Source organism: Procambarus clarkii, chromosome 6 (assembly GCF_040958095.1).
Source record: "Procambarus clarkii isolate CNS0578487 chromosome 6, FALCON_Pclarkii_2.0, whole genome shotgun sequence".
NCBI lineage: Eukaryota > Metazoa > Arthropoda > Malacostraca > Decapoda > Cambaridae > Procambarus > Procambarus clarkii.
This window is the reverse complement of record NC_091155.1, coordinates 16898672-16922168: the sequence shown is the minus strand read 5'-3', so window position 1 is coordinate 16922168 and position 23497 is coordinate 16898672. Positions and strand designations below refer to the sequence as shown.

Here is a 23497-nt window from a genome sequence, read left to right as displayed (position 1 = left end):
GAGGCATGGAGGACGAGTATGAGGCATGAAGAACGAATATGAGGCATGGAGGACGAGTATGAGGCATGAAGAACGAATATGAGGCATGGAGGACGAGTATGAGGCATGAAGGACCAGTATGAGGCATGAAGGACCAGTATGAGGCATGAAGGACCAGTATGAGGCATGAAGGACGAATATGAGGCATGAAGGACGAGTATGAGGCATGAAGGACCAGTATGAGGCATGAAGGACCAGTATGAGGCATGAAGGACCAGTATGAGGCATGAAAGACCAGTATGAGGCATGAAGGACGAGTATGAGGCATGAAGGACGAGTATGAGGCATGAAGGACGAGTATGAGGCATGAAGGACGAGTATGAGGCATGAAGGACCAGTATGAGGCATAAAGGACGAGTATGAGGCATGAAGGACCAGTATGAGGCATGAAGGACCAGTATGAGGCATGAAGGACAAGTATGAGGCATGAAGGACCAGTATGAGGCATGATCGAAGGACCAGTATGAGGCATGAAGGACCAGTATGAGGCATGAAGGACGAGTATGAGACATGAAGGACCAGTATGAGGCATGAAGGACGAGTATGAGGCATGAAGGTCCAGTATGAGGCATGAAGGACAAGTATGAGGCATGAAGGACCAGTATGAGGCATGAAGGACCAGTATGAGGCATGAAGGACCAGTATGTGGCATGAAGAACGAGTATGAGGCATGAAGGACGAGTATGAGGCATGAAGGACCAGTATGAGGCATGAAGGACAAGTATGAGGCATGAAGGACCGGTATGAGGCATGAAGGATAAATATGAGGCATGAAGGACGAGTATGAGGCATGAAGGACAAGTATGAGGCATGAAGGACCAGTATGAGGCATGAAGGACAAGTATGAGGCATGAACGACCAGTATGAGGCATGAAGGATAAATATGAGGCATGAAGGACGAGTATGAGGCATGAAGGACGAGTATGAGGCATGAAGGACCAGTATGAGGCATGAAAGACGAGTATGAGGCATGAAGGACCAGTATGAGGCATGCTGGACGAGTATGAGGCATGAAGGACCAGTATGAGGCATGAAGGACGAGTATTAGGCATGAAGGACCAGTATGAGGCATGCTGGACGAGTATGAGGCATGAAGGACCAGTATGAGGCATGAAGGACCAGTATGAGGCATGAAGGACCAGTATGAGGCATGAAGGACGAGTATGAGGCATGAAGGACCAGTATGAGGCATGCTGGACGAGTATGAGGCATGAAGGACCAGTATGAGGCATGAAGGACGAGTATGAGGCATGAAGGACCAGTATGAGGCATGAAGGACGAGTATGAGGCATGAAGGACCAGTATGAGGCATGAAGGACCAGTATGAGGCATGAAGGACCAGTATGAGGCATGAAGGACGAGTATGAGGCATGAAGGACCAGTATGAGGCATGAAGGACGAGTACGAGGCATGAAGGACGAGTATGAGGCATGAAGGACGAGTATGAGGCATGAAGGACTAATATGAGGCATGAAAGACGAGTATGAGGCATGCTGGACGAGTATGAGGCATGAAGGACGAGTATGAGGGATGAAGGACGAGTATGAGGCATGAAGATGCTGTTCAAATAAACAAAATGTTAAATTAGTTAAAAATATAATAACTAAATATAAAATGAAGAAACAAATACAATTCTCCATAAATACAAGGCAAGAAATAAAGGAATAACTATACAATTTGGATTTTTTTTAATTTATTATTAAACAATTATATAATGAATAAATCAAAGCCCGGTGATTAAAAACTAGACAACGAAATCAATTAACAAATAAATAAGCAATTGTCTAAAAATTGAATAAAAATGCATATTAATTAACTGTTTAGTTGATAATTTCCATTAGATTCCCTTTTCACAATATTTTTGCTAATTACAACACATTTACGAAAGCTACAAATCACTGAAGAGAGGAAAGAGTCTTTTTTTTTACAGAAAAATAAATTTTCTATCGGGAAATAAATCTTTCTAAGCACTTAATGGTCTATAAATATCTTGTTATACATCCAGAGGGGCTTTGCGGAGAGGGTCACAGGTCCTTACCATGGCGCTGCTGAGAGCGGACTCCTTCACCACAACTGGTTCTCCTCCCTTATATAGCCCCAACCCCCCCTCCTCCTCCAGCGATGTCGAGTGGGGAAACTATCATTCGTCTGGGATAAATGTTAAGGTCTTTCAGTTTCCGTATCATTAACATTTGGGTTTAGTAAATATTTGTAATCTCCACAACAAAAATTCAGTATTTAATTTTAGTGGGAGGAAAGCTGTTAATATTCAGCATTTTGTAGCATTTCCAGCAATATTCTGCCACAATTGTTTTGATTGTTTTTTGCCCCGATTGTTCGCACTGGGAAGCTTGAGGGAGGATAGGGTACAGCTGCTCCAGCTTAACTCTCCTCACTTTCAACCTTCCTGGAATACTTCTCTAGAAATCTGAGCAGCAAGATTACCTATAGTCTTTAACTTAGATGATGCTAATAACTGTATAGAATTGGGTGTAGTATTCTGTGAGTGTGTAGTATACTGTGAGTGTGTAGTATACTGTGAGTGTGTAGTATACTGTGAGTGTGTAGTATACTGTGAGTGTATAGTGTAGTTTAATGTGAATATAATGTGTAGTATACTGTGAGTGTAGTGTGTAGTATACTGTGAGTACTCACCTATTTGTGCTTGCGGGGGTTGAGCACTGGCTCTTTGGTCCCGCCTCTCAACTGTCAATCAACTGGTGTATAGATTCCTGAGCCAACTGGGCTCTAACATATTTACTTTTGAAACTGTGTATGGAGTCGGTCTCCACCACAATTTCAGATGTGGTGGAAGCACATTTGTTAACTTCCATTTGTTAACTACTCTGACACTGAAAAAAATATTTCTAATGTCTCTGTGGCTCATTTGGGTACTACGTTTCCACCTGTGTCCCCTTGTTTGTGTTCCACCCGTGCTGAAGAGTTTGTCTTTGTCCACCCTGTCAATTTCCCTGAGAATTTTGTAGGTGGTTATAATGTCTCCCCTTACTCTTCATTTTTCCAGGGACGTGAGGTTCAGCTCCTTTAGCCTTTCCTCATAGCCCATACCTCTCAGTTCCGGGACGAGTCTGGTGGCATACCGCTGAATCTTCTCTAACTTTGTCTTGTGTTAACTAGGTATGGACTCCAGGCTGGGGCAGCATATTCCAGAATTGGTCTGACATAAGTGGTATACAGGTTCCTGAACGATTCCTTACACAAGTTTCTAAAGGCATTTCTTATGTTGGTCAACCTAGTATATGCCGCTGATGATATTCTTTTGATGTGGGCCTCTGGGGACAGGTTCGGTGTGATATCAACCCCCAGATCTTTCTCTCTATTTGACTCTTGCAGGATTTCACCTCCCAGATGGTACCTTGTGTTCAGCCTTCTGCTCTATTCACATAATTTCATTACTTTTCACTTTCCTAAGTTGAACTTTAGTAGCCATTTTCTAGACCATTCCTCCAGTTTGTACCGATGTTCTTTATTCTCTGTCTCTCTTCATCTGTCGTGATTCTTCCCATAATTTTTGCATCATCAGCAAATGGTGTACAGGTTCTTGAGCCTATTGGGCTTTATAATATCTATACGTGAAACTGTGTATGGAGTCTGCCTCCACCACATCTCTTCCTAATGCATTCCATTTGTCAACTACTCTGATATTAAAAAAAATCTAATGTCTCTGTGACTCATGTGGACACTCAGTTTCCACCTGTGTCCCCTAATGCGTGTGCCCCTAGTGTTACATAGTAGTAGGCATCCATCAGTCTCGGGAGACTATGATGTTGCGCTCTGGTTGTTGATCTGGAGCGGTCTCACCAGGGCGCAAACCCAAGGTAGGTTGATTTGGAGGAGAAGCTGTTACCCATGAAACAGGTCCCCCCTCTCCACGGCGCCGAAAGTCTCCAATGGAAAGGCAAAAGCCAATACGATTGGTTCCAGCGCCGTCGCAGGAACTGTGTGTTCCAGAGATGACCTCGAAGTTGGTGAAAGAAGACACAGGGACTCCAAACCCGGAGACCGCCGTGGTCTGGGCCGAAGAAGAACCACCCCAGCAAGGGCAAGAACGACCCCAGCCTCCTGAAGCAGAGCCTGGGGGGCCGCACGAGCCCCAGGACGTGGACGTCCCGGTCCCGCACCTACGGGTTCCTGACAGAGATCGTCCACATCACATCCTTAGCCACTGTGGTTGATGGATTAAACAGCTTGAGCCACTGTGGATGATGGATTACACAGCCTGAGCCACTGAGGTTGATGGATTATACTGCCTGTGCCACTGTGGTTGACATATTACACAGCCTGAGCCACTGTGGTTGACATATTACACAGCCTGAGCCACTGTGGTTGATGGATTACTCAGCCTGAGCCACTGTGGTTGATGGATTACACAGCCTGATCCACTGTGGTTGATGGATTATACTTTCGGAAAATCCGACACCATTTAATAATATTACATGCAATATGCAGATTGTTGCTGCTGTTGTATACACAAGTTAACCATAGAAAATGTAGCTTGTAGTGGAATTTTCCGTCAATAGAAAACGGGATATCATTGCCACATAGTACTATAAATTCACCAGCTATTCTGTTGGGAATTATTCTTAAAAACAGTAGTCTTTAGACTTTTAATATCATAAAAACATCTCATTTGAATTAACCTAATTATCAGTATCAAAATAGAGTAAATGTGACCCTTCAATCACTTATTGACATCTGGACAAAGTGAGCCAGGAGCGTCAGAGTGGTGGTGAAGATCAGCCATTGTTAAGACCAGAGGCGCTGGGGAGCCAATTCAGCTCCTATAATTTCTCTTGGACAAAGTGTTATGGAGATCAACTTAGTGTTCTGCCATCATCAACACGCTGTCAACAACCACAAGAGAAGTGTCTTTCCGAAATCTTATCTAAGTCATTATTGGCCAGTAATGTAGGTAGATATGATTAATTCCGGTTAGGACGCGAACGAGCCTCTAAATACAGGTAATTAAGCCTTGGTCCTTATCTTATATAATATACAGTGTTTTCTCTAATATAGCTGTCATATATTAGGATTCCGGCTTTACAGCTAGTGCCCTTTGGCAGGAACAAGAAGAGGAAGCAAGAATTAATCTTGGTACATCAGTTACTATGGGTGATGGAAGCTAGCCTCTCACGAGGATAATTTGGTGTCTACATCCTAGTTATACCTGGTGGACTAATTCTGCTGTACAATAAGATAAGGAGCCTCCTCAATTTATATACTAATATATGTAGTTTAATACTGTAGTTTGATTGGCTGCACATATATAAATTTAATATAACCTCCATCCCCTAATGTGTAAGGATCGATTTGTGAGAAATATTGCAGAAATACAGTCCACTTAACATCATACCAATTGCTATCGAAATATATAAATTAACGTAAATATAAATTCTATATATATTCATATAAATTAAATAAATATAAATCTCACAGGTCGGTTCCCACATATACTGCCTGAGCCACTGTGGTTGACGTATTACACAGCCTGAGCCACTGTGGTTGATGGATTACACAGCCTGAGCCACTGTGGTTGATGGATTACACAGCCTGAGCCACTGTGGTTGATGGATTACACAGCCTGAACCACTGTGGTTGACGTATTACACAGCCTGAGCCACTGTGGTTGATGGATTACACAGCGTGAGCCCCTGTGGTTGATGGATTACACAGCCTGAGCCACTGTGGTTGATGGATTACACAACCTGAGCCACTGTGGTTGATGGATTACACAGCCTGAGCCACTGTGATTGATGGATTAAACAGCCTGAGCCACTGTGGTTGATGGATTACACAGCCTGAGCCACTGTGGTTGATGGATTACACAACCTGAGCACTGGTTGATGGATTACACAGCCTGAGCAACTGTGATTGATGGATTAAAAAGCCTGAGCCACTGTGGGTGATGGATTACACAACCTGAGCCACTGTGGTTGATGGATTACACAGCCTGAGCCACTGTGGTTGGTGGATTACACAGCCTGAACCACTGTGGTTGATGGATTACACAACCTGAGCCACTGTGGTTGATGGATTACACAGCCTGAGCAACTGTGATTGATGGATTAAACAGCCTGAGCCACTGTGGGTGATGGATTACACAGCCTGAACCACTGTGGTTGGTGGATTAAACAGCCTGAATCACTGGCTGATGTTTCCAAGTTTCTTTACTGAAGCTTAAAAAAAGCCTGGTTTACTCTACATAAAGTTTACAAAAATAGTTTAAATCAAGCTGAAGTTTACTCAGCTTGTTTGACTCAAGGTGAAATTTATTCAGGTTAATTTATTCTAGCTGAATGGTTTACTTTAGAAGTTTACACAAGTAGATTTACTAAAGCTAAAGTTTTCAAATGTTGGTTTACTCTAATCGTAGTTTAAACTGACTGGATTACTATAGATGAAGATTACATAACTGGTGTAATTAATTAATTAAGCGGAAGTTTACACCTATCGGTTTACTCTATCACAAGTTAGTTTACGCTAGCTGAAGTTTACAAACGCTGGTTTAGCATAGACAATGTTTGTTTAGTCTGGCCTATTTCATCTTAAGTTTACAGTGAGTGGTTTACTAGAGTTGATGTGTACATAGATTGGTTTACTCCAGCTGAAGTTTACACTGCTTAGTTTAATCTAACTGCTTCCGTTAAAGTTTACAAATGTTGATTTAGTCTAGCTAAAGTATATGTAGATTAGTTTACTCTTGAAAAAGTCTACATGCATTTCTTAACTCTGACTAAATTCTGCACTTGTTGGTATACTCTAGATAAAGTTTAAATAAATTAAATTCATGCATAAATTTTCAGAGGTAGATTTACTCTAGATGAAGTTTACATAGAGTAAACTCCTGCTAAAGTTTAAACATAATGATTTAATCATCTTAAAATGTACATTAGTTGGTTTACATCAGCGAGAGTTTACACAGATTGGTTTACTGTAGGTAAAATTGTTAATTTTTGGCTTACTGTAGCTGGTTTATTTTGGTTTATTCTAGATTAAGTTTACATATGTTAGATAATTTTCTCAGGTTAGTTTACTCTAGGTGATGTTTAAAGTTTGGTTTACTGTAGCTAAAATTGATTCAGGTTGGTATACTGGAGCTGAGATTTACACTAATAAATAACTATCTCAAATTTGTTCACTCTAGTTTAATTTTACACAGACTGGTTTACTTCAACTGAAGTTTAAATTGGGTGGTTTACTTTAAGTCCCTCCCCCTTGCTGAAGTCCCTCCCCCTTGCTGAAGTCCCTCCCCCTTGCTGAAGTCTCTCCCCCTTGCTGAAGTCCCTCCCCCTTGCTGAAGTCCCTCCCCCCTTGCTGAAGTCCCTCCCCCCTTGCTGAAGTCCCTCTCCTCTTGCTGAAGTCCTTCCCCCTTGCTGAAGTCCCTCCCCTTTGCTGAAGTCCCTCCCCCTTGCTGAAGTCCCTCCCCTTGCTGAAGTCCCTCCCCCCTTGCTGAAGTCCCTCCCCCCTTGCTGAAGTCCCTCCCCCCTTGCTGAAGTCCCTCCCCCCTTGCTGAAGTCCCTCCCCCCTTGCTAAAGTCACCCTCCTCCTTGCTGAAGTCCCTCCTCCTTGCTGAAGTCCCTCCCCCTTGCTGAAGTCCCTTCGTCTTGCTGAAGTCCCTCCCCCCTTGCTGAAGTCCCTCCCCCCTTGCTGAAGTCCCTCCCCCCTTGCTGAAGTCCCTCCCCCCTTGCTAAAGTCACCCTCCTCCTTGCTGAAGTCCCTCCCCCCTTGCTGAAGTCCCTCCCCCCTTGCTGAAGTCCCTCCCCCCCTTGCTGAAGTCCCTCCCCCTTGCTGAAGTCCCTCCCCTTGCTAAAGTCACCCTCCTCCTTGCTGAAGTCCCTCCCCCCTTGCTGAAGTCCCTCCCCCCTTGCTAAAGTCCCTCCCCCCCTTGCTGAAGTCCTTCCCCCTTGCTGAAGTCCCTCTCCTCTTGCTGAAGTCCTTCCCCCTTGCTGAAGTCCCTCTCCTCTTGCTGAAGTCCTTCCCCCTTGCTGAAGTCCCTCTCCTCTTGCTGAAGTCCTTCCCCCTTGCTGAAGTCCCTCCCCTTGCTGAAGTCCCTCCTCCTTGCTGAAGTCCCTCTCCTCTTGCTGAAGTCCTTCCCCCTTGCTGAAGTCCCTCCCCTTTGCTGAAGTCCCTCCCCCTTGCTGAAGTCCCTCCCCTTGCTGAAGTCCCTCCCCCCTTGCTGAAGTCCCTCCCCTTTGCTGAAGTCCCTCCCCCTTGCTGAAGTCCCTCCTCCTTGCTGAAGGAGGAGGGACTGATAATCACTTTGATAATCACTTCTCTGGTTTACCTCCATAGCGGAGAGTTTCCTCTAGCTGAAGTTTACGCAGGTAGACTAACTGTCGCTGAAGTTTACACGAGGTGATATTCTCAGTGTAATGTTTACAGGTTGGTATACTGTAGTGGAAGTTTTAACCACTTGGTTTACCATTACTGACGTTTTCACAGGCTGGTTTACTCTAGCTGAAGTTTATGCAAATTAGTTTACACTGAAGTTTACATGAGTTGATATAATCTAGCAAAAGTTTACGTTGGTTGCTATAGTCTAGCAGAGGTTTACATAGGTCTTTATACTCTCGCAGAAATTTACATAGTTCTGTATAATCTAGAAGTTTACATAGATTTGTATAATCCAGCAGAAGTTTACATAGATTTGTATAATCCAGCAGAAGTTTACATAGGTTGGTATAATCTAGAGGAAATTTAACTAAGTTGGTATAATCTAGCAGATTATAGGTATAAGTTTACATTATTGAATATTAAGTTTACACTGAATGATTTACTCTACGATCAATTAATGGAGTTTGGGTTACTCTAACTAACGTGTACAAGGAATCGTTTTATCAAACTGAAGTTTACACAGGTTGGGTAACTCTAGCTGAAGTTTACTCAGGTTGGGTAACTCTAGCTGAAGTTTACACAGGTTGGGTAACTCTAGCTGAAGTTTACACAGGTTGGGTAACTCTAGCTGAAGTTTACACAGGTTGGGTAACTCTAGCTGAAGTTTACACAGGTTGGGTAACTCTAGCTGAAGTTTACACAGGTTGGGTAACTCTAGCTGAAGTTTACACAGGTTGGGTAACTCTAGCTGAAGTTTACACAGGTTGGGTAACTCTAGCTGAAGTTTACACAGGTTGGGTAACTCTAGCTGAAGTTTACACAGGTTGGGTAACTCTAGCTGAAGTTTACACAGGTTGGGTAACTCTAGCTGAAGTTTACACAGGTTGGGTAACTCTAGCTGAAGTTTACACAGGTTGGGTAACTCTAGCTGAAGTTTACACAGTTGGGTAACTCTAGCTGAAGTTTACACAGTTGGGTAACTCTAGCTGAATGTAACACGGGTTGGGTTTCTCTCTCTACTTATCTTTCCTTCTTTGCCCCCTCTTACTTTTTATTCTCTACCAGGGACTCCAAAACTTTTACCAAAGCCGACTCCACGCCACGTGGTCCTAAGACGATTGACCGACTTAGGATTCTACAACCAGTATGGCGTGACCTAGGCTTTGAGCAAATCCCTAGAGTCGCCTCTACGCTGCCACCACCAGACCAGTAACACAAGAGCAATGATCGAGGTCTGGATCGATCATGCTAATTAATCAACCTTGGGGCTTGATCCCCACTATAACCGATGACCTTGAGTGTGGAATTAATTACACGGGAATGATGAATTCCGATTCGATGTTAGAATCGGCGCCCAATCCAACTCTGCCTCGTGTGGACCACGTGACCAGGACAAGTATACACATAAAACACATGGAAATAATAAAAATGCAATTTATTAACTAATTAATTTATTAAAAGAAAAACTAAAACAAAATCTAAATATGTTCACTCCCTGTCACTTTAACACTCCCTACTTGACCTGAATGCAATGAGTGACTATTCCTATACATAACAATAGCAACTATACCTCTATGTTTAACCAGCTAAAGATGTTGGGCTGGTCTTGGGGAGAGGTAAGATGGTTGACCTCTCCCAGTTGCTCTGGAGTCCACACTGATCTCTTCCTCGTCTGGTCTACCCCAGACTAGAGCATTGTATCCTTCCGCCTAGTCAAAGTTCTACCCAGTTACTAGCAAAGTTTAAGTTATAACAATTAACCTCTGTTGTACTTAATTGATGCAGACTGGTTGAATTATTTTACTGAAATTAAATTACACAAACATCTAACGGCAGAGCTGTTCCCGATCCCCAAAATGGTTAATTGAACTTTGAGAAATAGTAGACATGTCAACCCTGATGACCTATGACCGCGGGTCACTCCGCCTTACAAGTTAGATCTGATTCGTGACGTCACTGATGGTGACTTAAACTCAATAATTAGAATACTCTTGATATTGTACCCAGTACTATTATACAATACAATTTTAATACAAAATGAATAAAGGCTAATTTCTCTAAATTGCTGAATACTATAGGATGATTCATTATACGCAGCTTATGAACAAAGCGTCGGTTATTTTCACCGCGAATTCCCCTGGGGTCAGGTCCCCAGGTCACCACGCGGGCTCAGGTTCCCGTTCTCTTTTGTCGATAAACCACTCTGGATAATTCTTACAACCAGCCTAGTTTGTTACAACCCCCCCCGCACAAGCACTTAGTAAACCTTGTTAATTTGTTAAAAAATCACGAGGTTTAGTATCCAAACCCAGAATTCAACTCATGCCACAAACAAAAGCTAACCTAACTAATAAAATTTGACAAATAACAGTCCAACATCATAATAAATATGTTCACATTTCATAAGTTTCTCAGCTGTCAACTGACAGCAATCCTCTAACATCAAGAAACATACATCCTATCCTTACTGACATAGCTAAATAACATGTCCCTACTCTACCATCAAAGACTAGCTATTAAACTCTCTTGGCTCTTCACTAGCCAAGTCCATGTGTCCTCTAGAGCCGGCCACACCGTGCTCAAACATAAACATTAAAGTTATATCTTCAGATTGAACTTTCAGTCATCCGGGAGCGTACTACGGAACTATCAAGTTCACATCCGTGTACTACCCACTCCCCATCAATGTCAACCTTGACATGTTAAGGAACACACCTAACGTTTATTACATGTATCTAAAAATAAAAAAAAAATCCTATACTATATCACAGGTTTCAGCTGACTGTACAGCCAAGTGTTCTCACTCACTAGAAGTGTCAATGTTTATATTGGTCCGCCTCTCCTGTGTTCAAACATTCTGCAAAAGTATCACAACATAATTTTCCATAACCGTTTGTTCAGGGCTTAAACAATGTCACAGGGGCTTCGATTTTGATTACTGACCAATTTATAGAGTAAAATTTTCATATATTATACCAGAATTATTTTAAATCTGTTTTTCAACATTTATAAAGTATTGATTCTAAGTCTGTTTTTCAACATTTAAACAAAAGTGTCCAGATGTTCTTTACACAGATGTTCAGAGCCAACTTTGTTGTTTGTATCAATTGTTCATATTGAGTAATCGAGAAAAAAAAAAATTGTTTTTACATGTTACGTGTTACGTATTACGTGTTTTACGTGTTACATGAAGTTTACACAGGTTGGGTAACTCTAGCTGAAGTTTACACAGGTTGGGTAACTCTAGCTGAAGTTTACACAGGTTGGGTAACTCTAGCTGAAGTTTACACAGGTTGGGTAACTCTAGCTGAAGTTTACACAGGTTGGGTAACTCTAGCTGAAGTTTACACCGGTTGGGTAACTCTAGCTGAAGTTTACACAGGTTGGGTAACTCTAGCAGAAGTTTACACAGGTTGGGTAACTCTAGCTGAAGTTTACACAGATTGGGTAACTCTACCTGAAGTTTACACAGGTTGGGTAACTCTAGCTGAAGTTTACACAGGTTGGGTAACTCTAGCTGAAGTTTACACCACAGGTTGGGTAACTCTACCTGAAGTTTCTCTAAGTTGCTTTTAACTAGTAGAAGCAAACGCAGTTTGCTTTTTCTCTAGGTGAAGTTTAGTTTACACAGGCTAGTTTACTCTACGTTTTTTATAAAAGCTTGTTTACTCCAGTTGGTATTTGCAAAGTTAGTCTACATGTAGATGGTATTCTCAACGTAAAGTTTACACCAGCTGAAGTGTGCAAAGGTTGGTTAGCCACAATTGAGGCTAATTCAGAGGGTGGTGTACTTTAGCTTAATTAGGTTGGTTTACCTGACGTTTTCACATGCTGGTTTACCTCACCTGAGGGTTACACAAGATAGTTTGCTCGCTTGTTAACTCAGGTTAATTATACTGTTGCCGAAGTTTACGTTGGTTGGATTCATTTATGTGAAGAGTTTACTTAACTTTGCATAAGATGGTTTACTCCAGCTGAGGTTAATGCACGTTGGTTTACTGAATCTCATGATACCAGTTTCCTTTTCAACACAGATGATGTTACCTCTGTTTGGGGTATACGATGGCAGAGTGACACTGTAGTCTGTTGTGTACAAGCTTACCTCACAGAGGCACTGTACGCTGTTGTGTACAAAACGTTAAGAGGTATGCCACTAGACTAGTCCCAGAATTAAGAGGCATGAGTTACGAGGAAAGGCTGCATGAAATGCACCTCACGATACTGGAAGACAGATGAGTAAGGGGAGACATGATCACTACCTACAAATTTATCAGAGGAATTGACAGGGTAGATAGAGATAAACTGTCTATCACGGGAGGTACGCGAACAAGGGCAACAGGTGGAAACTGAGTACCCAAATGAGCCACAGGGACATTAGAAAGAACTTTTTCAGTGTCAGAGTAGTTAACAGGTGGAATGCATTAAGGAGTGATGTGGTGGAGGCTGATTCCATACACAGTTTCAAATGTAGATATGATAGAGCCCAGTAGGCTCAGGATCTGTACACCAGTTGATTGACAATAGAGAGACGGGACAAAATAAGGGTCAGAGCTCAACCCCCGCAAGAACGACTAGGTGAGTACAAGTAGGTGAGTACAAACCTAGCTCAGAGTGGCATTACAGGCTACTGTGTACATGGGTCTAAGTCAGAGTGGTACTAAAGGAATTTTTTAATTCATACCAATTCATACCAATTGAATTCATACCATGCCATAGGCACAATCAGAGAACACTGTATGAACATCAGAGGTCCGCGGTTATTCAACGTCCTACCAGCGAGCATAAGAAATATTGCCGGAACAACCGTGGACATCTTCAAGAGAAAACTAGACTGTTTTCTAAAAGAAGTTCCGGACCAGCCGGGCTGTGGTGGGTATGTGGGCCTGCGGGCCGCTCCAAGCAACAGCCTGGTGGACCAAACTCTGACAAGTCGAGCCTGGCCTCGGGCCGGGCTTGGGGAGTAGAAGAACTCCCAGAACCCCATCAAGCAGGTAAACTTACACAGGTACTGTCATACCAAGCTTACAAAGGCACTACAAGCTGCGGTGTACGTATTCCCAGGTTACAGTGGCACTACAGGTTGTCACTGTACCTCTGGTCTCACTATGACACAACACACATAACTTTGTCCTTAACTTTGGACTCAAAAACGTTATTTCTTCACCTTAACATCACCCGCCAGCAGACGTTAAAGTGAAGAATCACCTGACAATGTTAAACCCTTCACTTAGACACACATCTTCATCCACTTACATCTTCTAAGGAGACATCTTCATTCACTTACATCTTCTAAGGAGACATCTCCATCCACTTACATCTTCTAAGGAGACATCTCCATTCACTTACATCTTCTAAGGAGACATCTCCATCCACTTACATCTTCTAAGGAGACATCTTCATCCACTTACATCTTCTAAGGAGACATCTCCATCCACTTACATCTTGTATAGAGACATATCCATCCACTTACAGCTTCTAAGTAGACATCTTCGCCACGTACATTGAAGATATGGATCAATACCTATCAGCTGTCAAAATCACCAAAGGTAGCGACGGCCTTGCTTCTTGCAGGTCGGCGTTCGATCCCCGACCGTCCAAATGGTTGGGTAACAATCCTTTCGTCCTGTCTATTCCAAGTCATTATCCTCATGTCGCTTCCAAGTGCTATACAATCGGACTGGCTTGCTCATTTCCCCAGATCACCTTACCTCTCTGCTAAATAATTTTATAATTTATTTATATAGAAGAGTTATATAGTTATATAGAAGAATAGTTAAGAGTTATATAGAAGAATTTTTTACATTCTTGTCACGCCACTAACACGCATAGCTTTCGGGCAAGTCCTTAATCTTATTATCTCAGGAATACGACGCGCAAAATCGTTTAACAACCAAAATACTCATTCACTGCTGGCTAAACAGAGGATATAACATATATATAATATAGCATATGTTATATGGATATAAAATATTACGTATAACAAGATGTGTTATATGTTATATCTTGTGCACAATCATAGGCACAGGATTGGTGCCTAGTGAATCCTTCCCGCCCAGGATACGAACCCAGGCTAAATCGCTGGCGAAACTCGGGATAGAATGCAAAATAATTCTGGTAAGGGAGGTTTGGCGAGGGAAATATATATATATATATATATATATATATATATATATATATATATATATATATATATATATATATATATATATATATATATATATATATATATATATGAACCTTCATTTGTATAGTTTCTGATTGTGATATTCATCATTTAGAAGATTGTGATTGTTAAATGAATAATGTGATTAACCTTGACATCATTTTTGTTAGAAGTACTGCAGCGAGTTTGAGTTGACAAGTTTACCAGTGGTGGGTGAGTGAAGGGCAAGACACGAAAGTAAAAATTAATTAGAAAGGGAAAGTGCTCTGAATCATGGAGAAAGTTGTTTAACAATCAGGTGAGCTGATGACAAGGGAAGATTTCCTCGTGATGCTCGAGTCATTCAGACTTATGTAATGGTATAGCCATTACCAGCATTATATAATGGCAGACATTGTCACCTAAAGTATATAATGGTATACATTAGCAGCTACTGGAATCTAATATCTAAAGTGGGCTAGTTATTCCCTGGTTGATAATAATAATAATATAATAAGAATAGTAATAATCCACAGAGAGTAATCACACTAGGGGTCATATATCAATGAGAAAACCCTAATGTGTTCCGTAGAACTCCAGGTTACAATCCTTATACCATGTCGTGGCCTGGCTGTCTAGGGCGTGGGCCTGGGAACACTCACCGCATGCGTTCGAATCCTCATCACGGCTCCAACGGATTTTATCAGTAATAATAATATTAGTGTTATTAGTAATAAGCTAATCTATAACTATTAAAATGAATGAGTGTCTGAAGCAGGAGGCCAGACGGGTGGGGTTAGCGTCACCAAATTTTGCAAGGTGACTCGTGGAGGGGGAAGTGAAGGTGTTATATGACTGTCGTAGGGTAGTCGAGGGTCAGCCCCAGTGCCTCTCTTTAAGAAATACTGGCATCTGTAGTAACCCCACCTCCCCCTGTGATTTTCAGACAGCGTTTTTAAGTAGGATTTTAGCTGTTTTTGTTCAGTCCTTCGTATAACATTAAATTTTCTGAGGAGGAAAAGAAAGAGAGAGAGAGAGAGAGAGAGAGAGAGAGAGAGAGAGAGAGAGAGAGAGAGAGAGAGAGAGAGAGAGAGAGAGAGAGAGAGAGAGAGAAAGAGAGAGAGAGAGAGAGAGAGAGAGAGAGAGAGAGAGAGAGAGAGAGAGAGAGAGAGAGAGAGAGAGAGAGAGAGAGAGAGAGAGAGAGAGAGAGAGAGAGAGAGAGAGAGGGAGAGAGAGAGAGAGAGAGAGAGAGAGAGAGTGAGAGAGAGAGAGAGAGAGAGAGAGAGAGAGAGAGAGAGAGAGAGAGAGAGAGAGAGAGAGAGAGAGAGAGAGAGAGAGAGAGAGAGAGAGAGAGATAGAGAGAGAGAGAGAGAGAGAGAGAGAGTGAGAGAGAGAGAGAGAGAGAGAGAGAGAGAGAGAGAGAGAGAGAGAGAGTGAACATAGACCGACTGGGAATGAGAGGAGATGAACGGGAGAAAGATGGAAACGGTGGCAGCAGAAGGAACGAAAGGAAGAGAAGTGATGAACGATTGGGAACGAGATTGGCAGATTGGAAAAGAAATTGGAAGGGTAGAAGGGTTGGGAAGGGGCAAGAGACCCCCAAACACAGTCAGTTGCCCCATATAATAATCCTAATTAATCCCAAATAAATTATTTAGGATTAATTAATTAATTAATAATTAATCCTAAAATTAATTAATTAATTTTATTTAGGATTAATTAATCCTAAATACAAAATAATCAACCTTCCTCCCCCATTTTCTAATCATTCATTTAAAAAAAAAATATAATGCTTAATTTTCAGAGTAAAAAGTATAATAACTCATGTCTAATAACATGTGATAGTAATTCAGTTATCTTGCTCTTCGTGAGCAAGATAACATCTTAGAATTGTTATCTTCGTTTTCAGTAATTCTACTTGACACTGACTAAAGGTGAAACCTTCAGGAAACACAATAGGAAGATGCCTGGCCTGAACACAATGTCTCGCTCTGTAATCTTCACTGATGGCTCTGAACATTCTCAAGAGTCACTTAGACTTATGTGTTATATAATACCCGTGTTTTGTATCCCCCGTGTTATGTATCACCCGTGTTATGTATCCCCCGTGTTATGTATCCCATGTGTACTCGTCTCATTAGTTCACACCCGGCTCTCCAGAGTGGAAGCGCCAGTAATGCACTCTCCATACGATTAGGAATAAGTTACGGAAATGAGGCCCTCATGTTATGTTGAGTGTATCTGGAGTCTGTGTATGGAGTCTGTCTCCACCACATCTCTTCCTAATGCAGTCTGTAACCACCACATCACTTCCTAATGCAGTCTGATTCCACCACATCACTTCCTAATGCAGTCTGTCTCCACCACATCACTTCCTAATGCAGTCTGTCTCCACCACATCACTTCCTAATGCAGTCTGTCTCCACCACATCACTTCCTAATGCAGTCTGATTCCACCACATCACTTCCTAATGCAGTCTGTCTCCACCACATCACTTCCTAATGTAGTCTGTCTCCACCACATCACTTCCTAATGCAGTCTGTCACCACCACATCACTTCCTAATGTAGTCTGTCACCACCACATCACTTCCTAATGCAGTCTGTCTCCACCACATCACTTCCTAATGCAGTCTGTCTCCACCACATCACTTCCTAATGCAGTCTGTCTCCACCACATCACTTCCTAATGCAGTCTGATTCCACCACATCACTTCCTAATGCAGTCTGTCTCCACCACATCACTTCCTAATGCAGTCTGTCTCCACCACGTCACTTCCTAATGCAGTCTGTCACCACCACATCACTTCCTAATGCAGTCTGTCACCACCACATCACTTCCTAGTGCAGTCTGTCTCCACCACATCACTTCCTAGTGCAGTCTGTCTCCACCACATCACTTCCTAGTGCAGTCTGTCTCCACCACATCACTTCCTAATGCAGTCTGTAACCACCACATCACTTCCTAATGCAGTCTGTCTCCACCACATCACTTCCTAATGCAGTCTGTAACCACCACATCACTTCCTAATGCAGTCTGTCTCCACCACATCACTTCCTAATGCAGTCTGTAACCACCACATCACTTCCTAATGCAGTCTGTAACCACCACATCACTTCCTAATGCAGTCTGTCTCCACCACATCACTTCCTAATGCAGTCTGTAACCACCACATCACTTCCTAATGCAGTCTGTAACCACCACATCACTTCCTAATGCAGTCTGTCTCCACCACATCACTTCCTAATGCAGTCTGTAACCACCACATCACTTCCTAATGCAGTCTGTAACCACCACATCACTTCCTAATGCAATCTGTCACCACCACATCACTGCAAGTGCGTTCCATTTGTTAACTTCTCTGAAACTGAAACAGTTATTTCTAATGTCTCTATGGCCTATTTGGGAACTCAATTAGCACCTTTGTTCCATTGTCCGAGTACCACCTTTGTTAAATAATATTTATCTAGCCTGACATTTTCCTTTAGAAACTTGTATGAGGTTATCTTGAGGTTATCTTGAGATGATTTCCGGGGCTTAACGTCCCCGCGGCCCCTGTTCTCGACCAGACCTCCTTTTTAGTTACACATTCCCAGGAAGCAGCCCGTAGCAGCTGTCAAAAGCAACCCGTAGCAGCTGTCTAACTCCCAGGTACCTATTTACAGCTAGGTAACAGGTGCATCAGGGTGAAAGAAACATTTTTACCCATTTGTCTCCGCCTCCGCCTGGGATCGAACCTGGAACCACAGGACTACGAATCCGAAGCGCTGTCCACTCGGCTCTCATGCGTCCTCGCCCAGGGGAGGTGATCAGGTCTCTCCAATCTCCTGTCTTCCATCGACGTGAGGTTCAGTGTGTTTGCGTGTGTGTGTGTGTGTGTGTGTGTGTGTGTGTGTGTGTGTGTGTGTGTGTGTGTGTGTGTGTGTGTGTGTGTGTGTGTACTCACCTAGTTGTGTTTGAGGGGTTGAGCTTTGGCTCTTTGGTCCAACCTTTCAACCATCAATCAACTGGTGTACAGATTCTGGAGACTATTGGGCTCAATCAAATCTACATTTGAAACTGTGTATGGAGTCGGCCTCCACCACATCATTGCCTAATGCATTCCATTTGTTAACTACTCTGACATTGATAAACAAATCTTTCTAATGTCTCTTTGGCTCATTTAGGTACTAAGTTTCCACCTGTTTCCCCTTGTTCGTGTTCCACTCGTGCTAAAGAGTTTGTCTTTGTCCACCCTATCAATTCTCCTAAGAATTTTGTAAGTGGTTATCGTGTCTTTCCTTACTCTTCTGTCTTCCGGGGACGTGAGGTTTAGCTCCCGTAGCCTTTCCTTCTAGCTCATACCTCTCAGTTCTGGGGCTAGTCAGTTGGAATACCTCAGAATCTTCTCTAACTTTGTCTTGTGTTTAACTAGGTAACACTCCAGGCTGGAGCTGCATACTCCAGGATTGATCTGACATAAGTAGTAAGGTCCTGAACGATTCCTTCCACACGTTTTTAAAAGCAGTTCGTATGTTGGCCAATCTAGCATATGCCGCTGATGATATCCTATTGATGTGGGCTTCTAGGGACAGGCTCGGTGTGCTATCAACCCCAAGAACTTGCTCTCAGTTGATTCTTGCAGGATTTCACCTCCTAGATGGTACCTTGTATTCAGCCTCCTGCTTCCTTCGCCTAATTTTATTACTTTACACTTTCCTGAGTTGAACTTTAGTAGCCATTTTCTAGACCATTCCTCCAGTTTGTCCAGGTCATCCTGTAGTCTCTGTCTATCTTCGTCTGTCTTGATTATTCTCATAATTTTAACATCATCAGCAAACATTGAGAGGAATGAGTCTATACCCTCCGGAAGATCGTTTACTCCCTACATTAGAAACAGGATGGGTCCAAATACAGAGCCCTGTGGGACTCCGCTGGTGACATCTCGCCACTCTGATGTCTTCCCTCCCTCACAGGTATTCGCTGTTTCTTGTTGCTTAGATATTCCCTTATCCACTGGCACATTTAGTGCTTCTGCACTCTCTGAGGTGTGTGTGTGTGTAGATGTATTCACCTACCTGTACTCGCCTAACTGAGCTTTGGCTCTTTGGTCCCGCCTCTCAACTGTCAATCAACTTATGTACAGGTTCCTGAGCCTTACTATATAGTAGTCCTTTGGAAACAGGGTATGTTATGACTCCTGACAATTTTGTTTCTGTGAGTCCTTTTACATCTGGGGTTTCTTCCTGAGCCCTTTCTGCCAGTTCACTTGTTATATTGGGAATCCCATTGATGTTTGAGTACATTACCTTAAAGCTCACTTTCCTATATCCATTTTCACCCACTCTTCCCACTAGTGTATAGTGGGGAACACTATACTCCTGTATCAAGGAGGAGGACACTATAATTCTGTATCCCAAGGAATACCTTTCCGTTTGAGTGTGTGTGAGTTTGTGTGTGTGAATATTGACCCACAAACAGCTCTTGCAAGACCAGAGATCAAAGGTGATGGTGTAAACATAGACTTCTTGTTCATTTCCCACAATTACTGTAGAATAGCAAGAATATAAGAGCGTCGACACACAATAACAATGAGAAGCCTCCGCAAAGCGAGTATTGCGAGACTGTAATTGAAAGAGGAGAGAATATGATCTGAAAGGTTCTTATATCAGCCAACTCGTCACCAGCGGCAGGAGACAAAGAAGCGAAGCAATTTTCCAATGCAAAGCCAATAACTCAAACTTAAAAATAGTGTCATGTTAACTCCTCAATCAGCAATCTAGTGAAATGCATGAAGAACTGTGACAGAGAGGACGCTTACCCAGATATGAAAGTAGTCTTATGGAAGTGCAAACTAAGACTTTTGTAGGGGAGAGTTAACAGAGAAGTGAAATATGCTTTGAACTGATAGACACACGAAGTGTCCTGACATCTAATGACATCTATACAAGTCATCTGGCATGACTTGTATCTGGCCTCCTGCTCCCTGCACCTATCTTCATTACATTACATTTTATTGGGTAAAACTCTAACAACCATTTGTTCGACCATTCCTGCAGTTTGTCTAGGTCTTCCTGAAGCCTCAAGCAGTCCTCCTCTGTCTTAATCCTTTTCATAATTTTGGCAACATCAGCAAACATTGAGAGAAATGAATCTATACCCTCTGGGAGATCATTTACATATATCAGAAACGAGACAGGACCGACTACAGAGCCCTGTGGGACTCCACTGGTGACTTCACGCCAATCTGAGGTCTCGCCCCTCACCGTAACTCTCTGCTTCTTATTGCTTAGGTACTCCTTTATTCACTGGAGCACCTTACCAGCTACACCTGCTTGTCTCTCCAGCTTATGTACCAGCCTCTTATGCGGTACTATGTCAAAGGCTTTCCAACAATCCATGAAATGCAGTCTGCCCAGTCTTCTCTTTCTTGCTTAATCTTTGTCACCTGGTCGTAGGCCTGAATTCTATTAAGCCAGTGAGGCAAGATTTACCCTCCCTGAACCCATGATGGCGATTTGTTACGAAGTCCCTTCTCTCCAGATGTGTTACCAGGTTTTTTCTCACAATCTTCTCCATCACCTTGCATGGTATACATGTCAAGGACACTGGCCTGTAGTGCAGTGCCTCTTGCCTGTCGCCCTTTTTGCATATTGGGATCACATTCGCCGTCTTCCATATTTCTGGTAGGTCTCCCGTCTCCAGTGACCTACTATACACTATGGAGAGTGGCAAGCAAAGTGCCTCTGCACACTCTTTCAGTACCCATGGTGAGATCCCGTCTGGACCAACAGCCTTTCTAACATACAGATCCAACAGGTGTCTCTTGACCTTCTTTCTCATAATTTCGAACCCTTCCAAGGCCGCCTGGTTTACTTCCCTTTCCCCTTGAACAGTGACCTCACCTTGTTCTATTGTGAAGACCTCCTAGAACCTTTTGTTGAGTTCTTCACACACCTCTTTGTCATTCTCTGTATACCTGTCCACGCCTGTTCTAAGTTTCATTACCTGTTCCTTCACTGTTGTTTTCCTTCTGATGTGACTGTGGAGTAGCTTCGGTTCGGTCTTGGCTTTGTTTGCTATGTAATTTTCATAATTATTTTCTGCTTCTCTTCTCACCCTGACGTACTCATTCCTGGTTCTCTGGTATCTCTCTCTGCTTTCTCGTGTTCTGTTATTCCGGAAGTTCCTCCACGCCCTTTTGTTCAGCTCCTTTGCTTCCATACATGCACTATTATACCATGGATTCTTGTTTTGCTTCTCGGATTTTTCCCTTTTTGGGCTGGGATGAACCTGTTTATTGCCTCCTGACACTTTTGGGTAACATAGTCCATCATGTGTTGTATCGACTTAGCTCTGAGGTCTGTGTCCCAAGGTATTTCCCTTAGGAAACTTCTCATCTCCTCATAGTTCCCATTTCGGTATGCCAGCCTTTTGTTTCCTAGTTCTTTTTTGGGGGAGATAATTCCTAGCTCTACCAGGTACTCAAAGTTCAGTACACTGTGATCATTCATTCCCAAGGGCGCTTCTATCTTAATTTCCCTTATATCGCACTCATTTAGGGTAAATATCAGATCGAGCATTTTTGGTTCATCTTCTCCTTTCATTCTTGTTGGTTCCTTGATGTGCTGGTTTAGAAAGTGTCTTCTTACCACGTCCAGCATCTTAGCTCTCCTAGCTTAGTTGTATGTGTGTGTGTGTACTCACCTATTTGTGCTTGCGGGGGATGACCTTTTGCTCTTTGGTCCCGCCTCTCAACTGTCAATCAACTGGTGTACAGATTCCTGAGCATACTGGGCTCTGTCATATCTACATTTGAAACTGCGTGTGTGTGTGTGTGTGTATGTGTGTGTGTGTGTGTGTGTGTGTGTGTGTGTGTGTGTGTGTGTGTGTGTGTGTGTGTGTGTGTGTGTGTGTGTGTGTGTGTGTGTTTACTAGTTGTGTTTACTAGTTGTGTTTTTACGGGGGTTGAGCTTTGCTCTTTCGGCCCGCCTCTCAACTGTCAATCAACTGTTTACTAACTACTTTTTTTTTCCACACCACACACACCCCAGGAAGCAGCCCGTGACAGCTGACTAACTCCCAGGTACCTATTTACTGCTAGGTAACAGGGGCATTCAGGGTGAAAGAAACTTTGCCCATTTGTTTCTGCCTCGTGCGGGAATCGAACCCGCGCCACAGAATTACGAATCCTGCGCGCTATCCACCAGGCTACGAGGCCCCCAGAGGTGGGGGGTGGTGGAGGCCTGGGGGTGGAGGCCTGGTCGAGGACCGGGCCGCGGAGACACTAAAAAGCCCCGAAATCATCTCAAGATAACCTCTCAAGATATCATTCCTTCGGCTCATTCATATCATCCGGTAATTTACTACAGTTATCTGTGTGTGTGTGTGTGTGTGTGTGTGTGTGTGTGTGTGTGTGTGTGTGTGTGTGTGTGTGTGTGTGTGTGTGTGTGTGTGTGTGTGTGTGTGTGTGTTCACTGAAATGTGCTTGCGAGGTTGAGCGTCAGTTGACTATTCTATAGGATCACGAGCCTGTGAAACGCAAAATGTTATTGGAGCACCTAATAAAAACATTATGTCTTGTCTATTCATCTGAGAATATTGTATGTAGTAATCATGTCTACGGCGACATATATTACAGTGACTGGAAATTAAATTCTCATAGAGTTCTCTTTGCATCCATCTCTCTCTCGGAGGAAGGACTGTCAATTTCATGTTGCGGCCGCATATACCAGAAATAGTCTGATGTACGTGATATTCAAGGTTTTGCATGATTCGTAAACCGGTTTCTTAAGGAGGTAAATATGTTGGCCACTGAAGCATGCAGAGGTGATGGTATCGATTTGATGTGGGCTTCATGAAAGACAGTTCATGAGTGATAACATATCTCCCAAGTCTTCACTGTTCCTCATTCCAGGAGAATTGCTTACCATTTGGTGCTTTAAGTCCGTCCTCCTGTTATCAGCATCAAGCTTCATAACA

At 42.9% G+C, this 23497-nt stretch overlaps 1 protein-coding gene across 1 annotated transcript in view; it reads right to left on the bottom strand.

The window, feature by feature from the left end:
• The window catches only part of LOC123753901 (uncharacterized PE-PGRS family protein PE_PGRS54-like), a 32740-nt gene extending 10561 nt beyond the window's left edge, over positions 1 to 22179 (bottom strand). Inside the window, exons 1-5 of the mRNA XM_069310340.1 lie at positions 21994 to 22179; positions 11582 to 11851; positions 8878 to 9322; positions 7950 to 8293; positions 4860 to 4887 (exon numbers count right to left, since the gene is read on the bottom strand). Of these exons, the coding sequence (XP_069166441.1) occupies positions 4860 to 4887; positions 7950 to 8293; positions 8878 to 9322; positions 11582 to 11851; positions 21994 to 22179 (1273 nt within the window). The remainder of the gene's footprint in view (positions 1 to 4859; positions 4888 to 7949; positions 8294 to 8877; positions 9323 to 11581; positions 11852 to 21993) is intronic.
• Positions 22180 to 23497: the final 1318 nt, after the last annotated feature.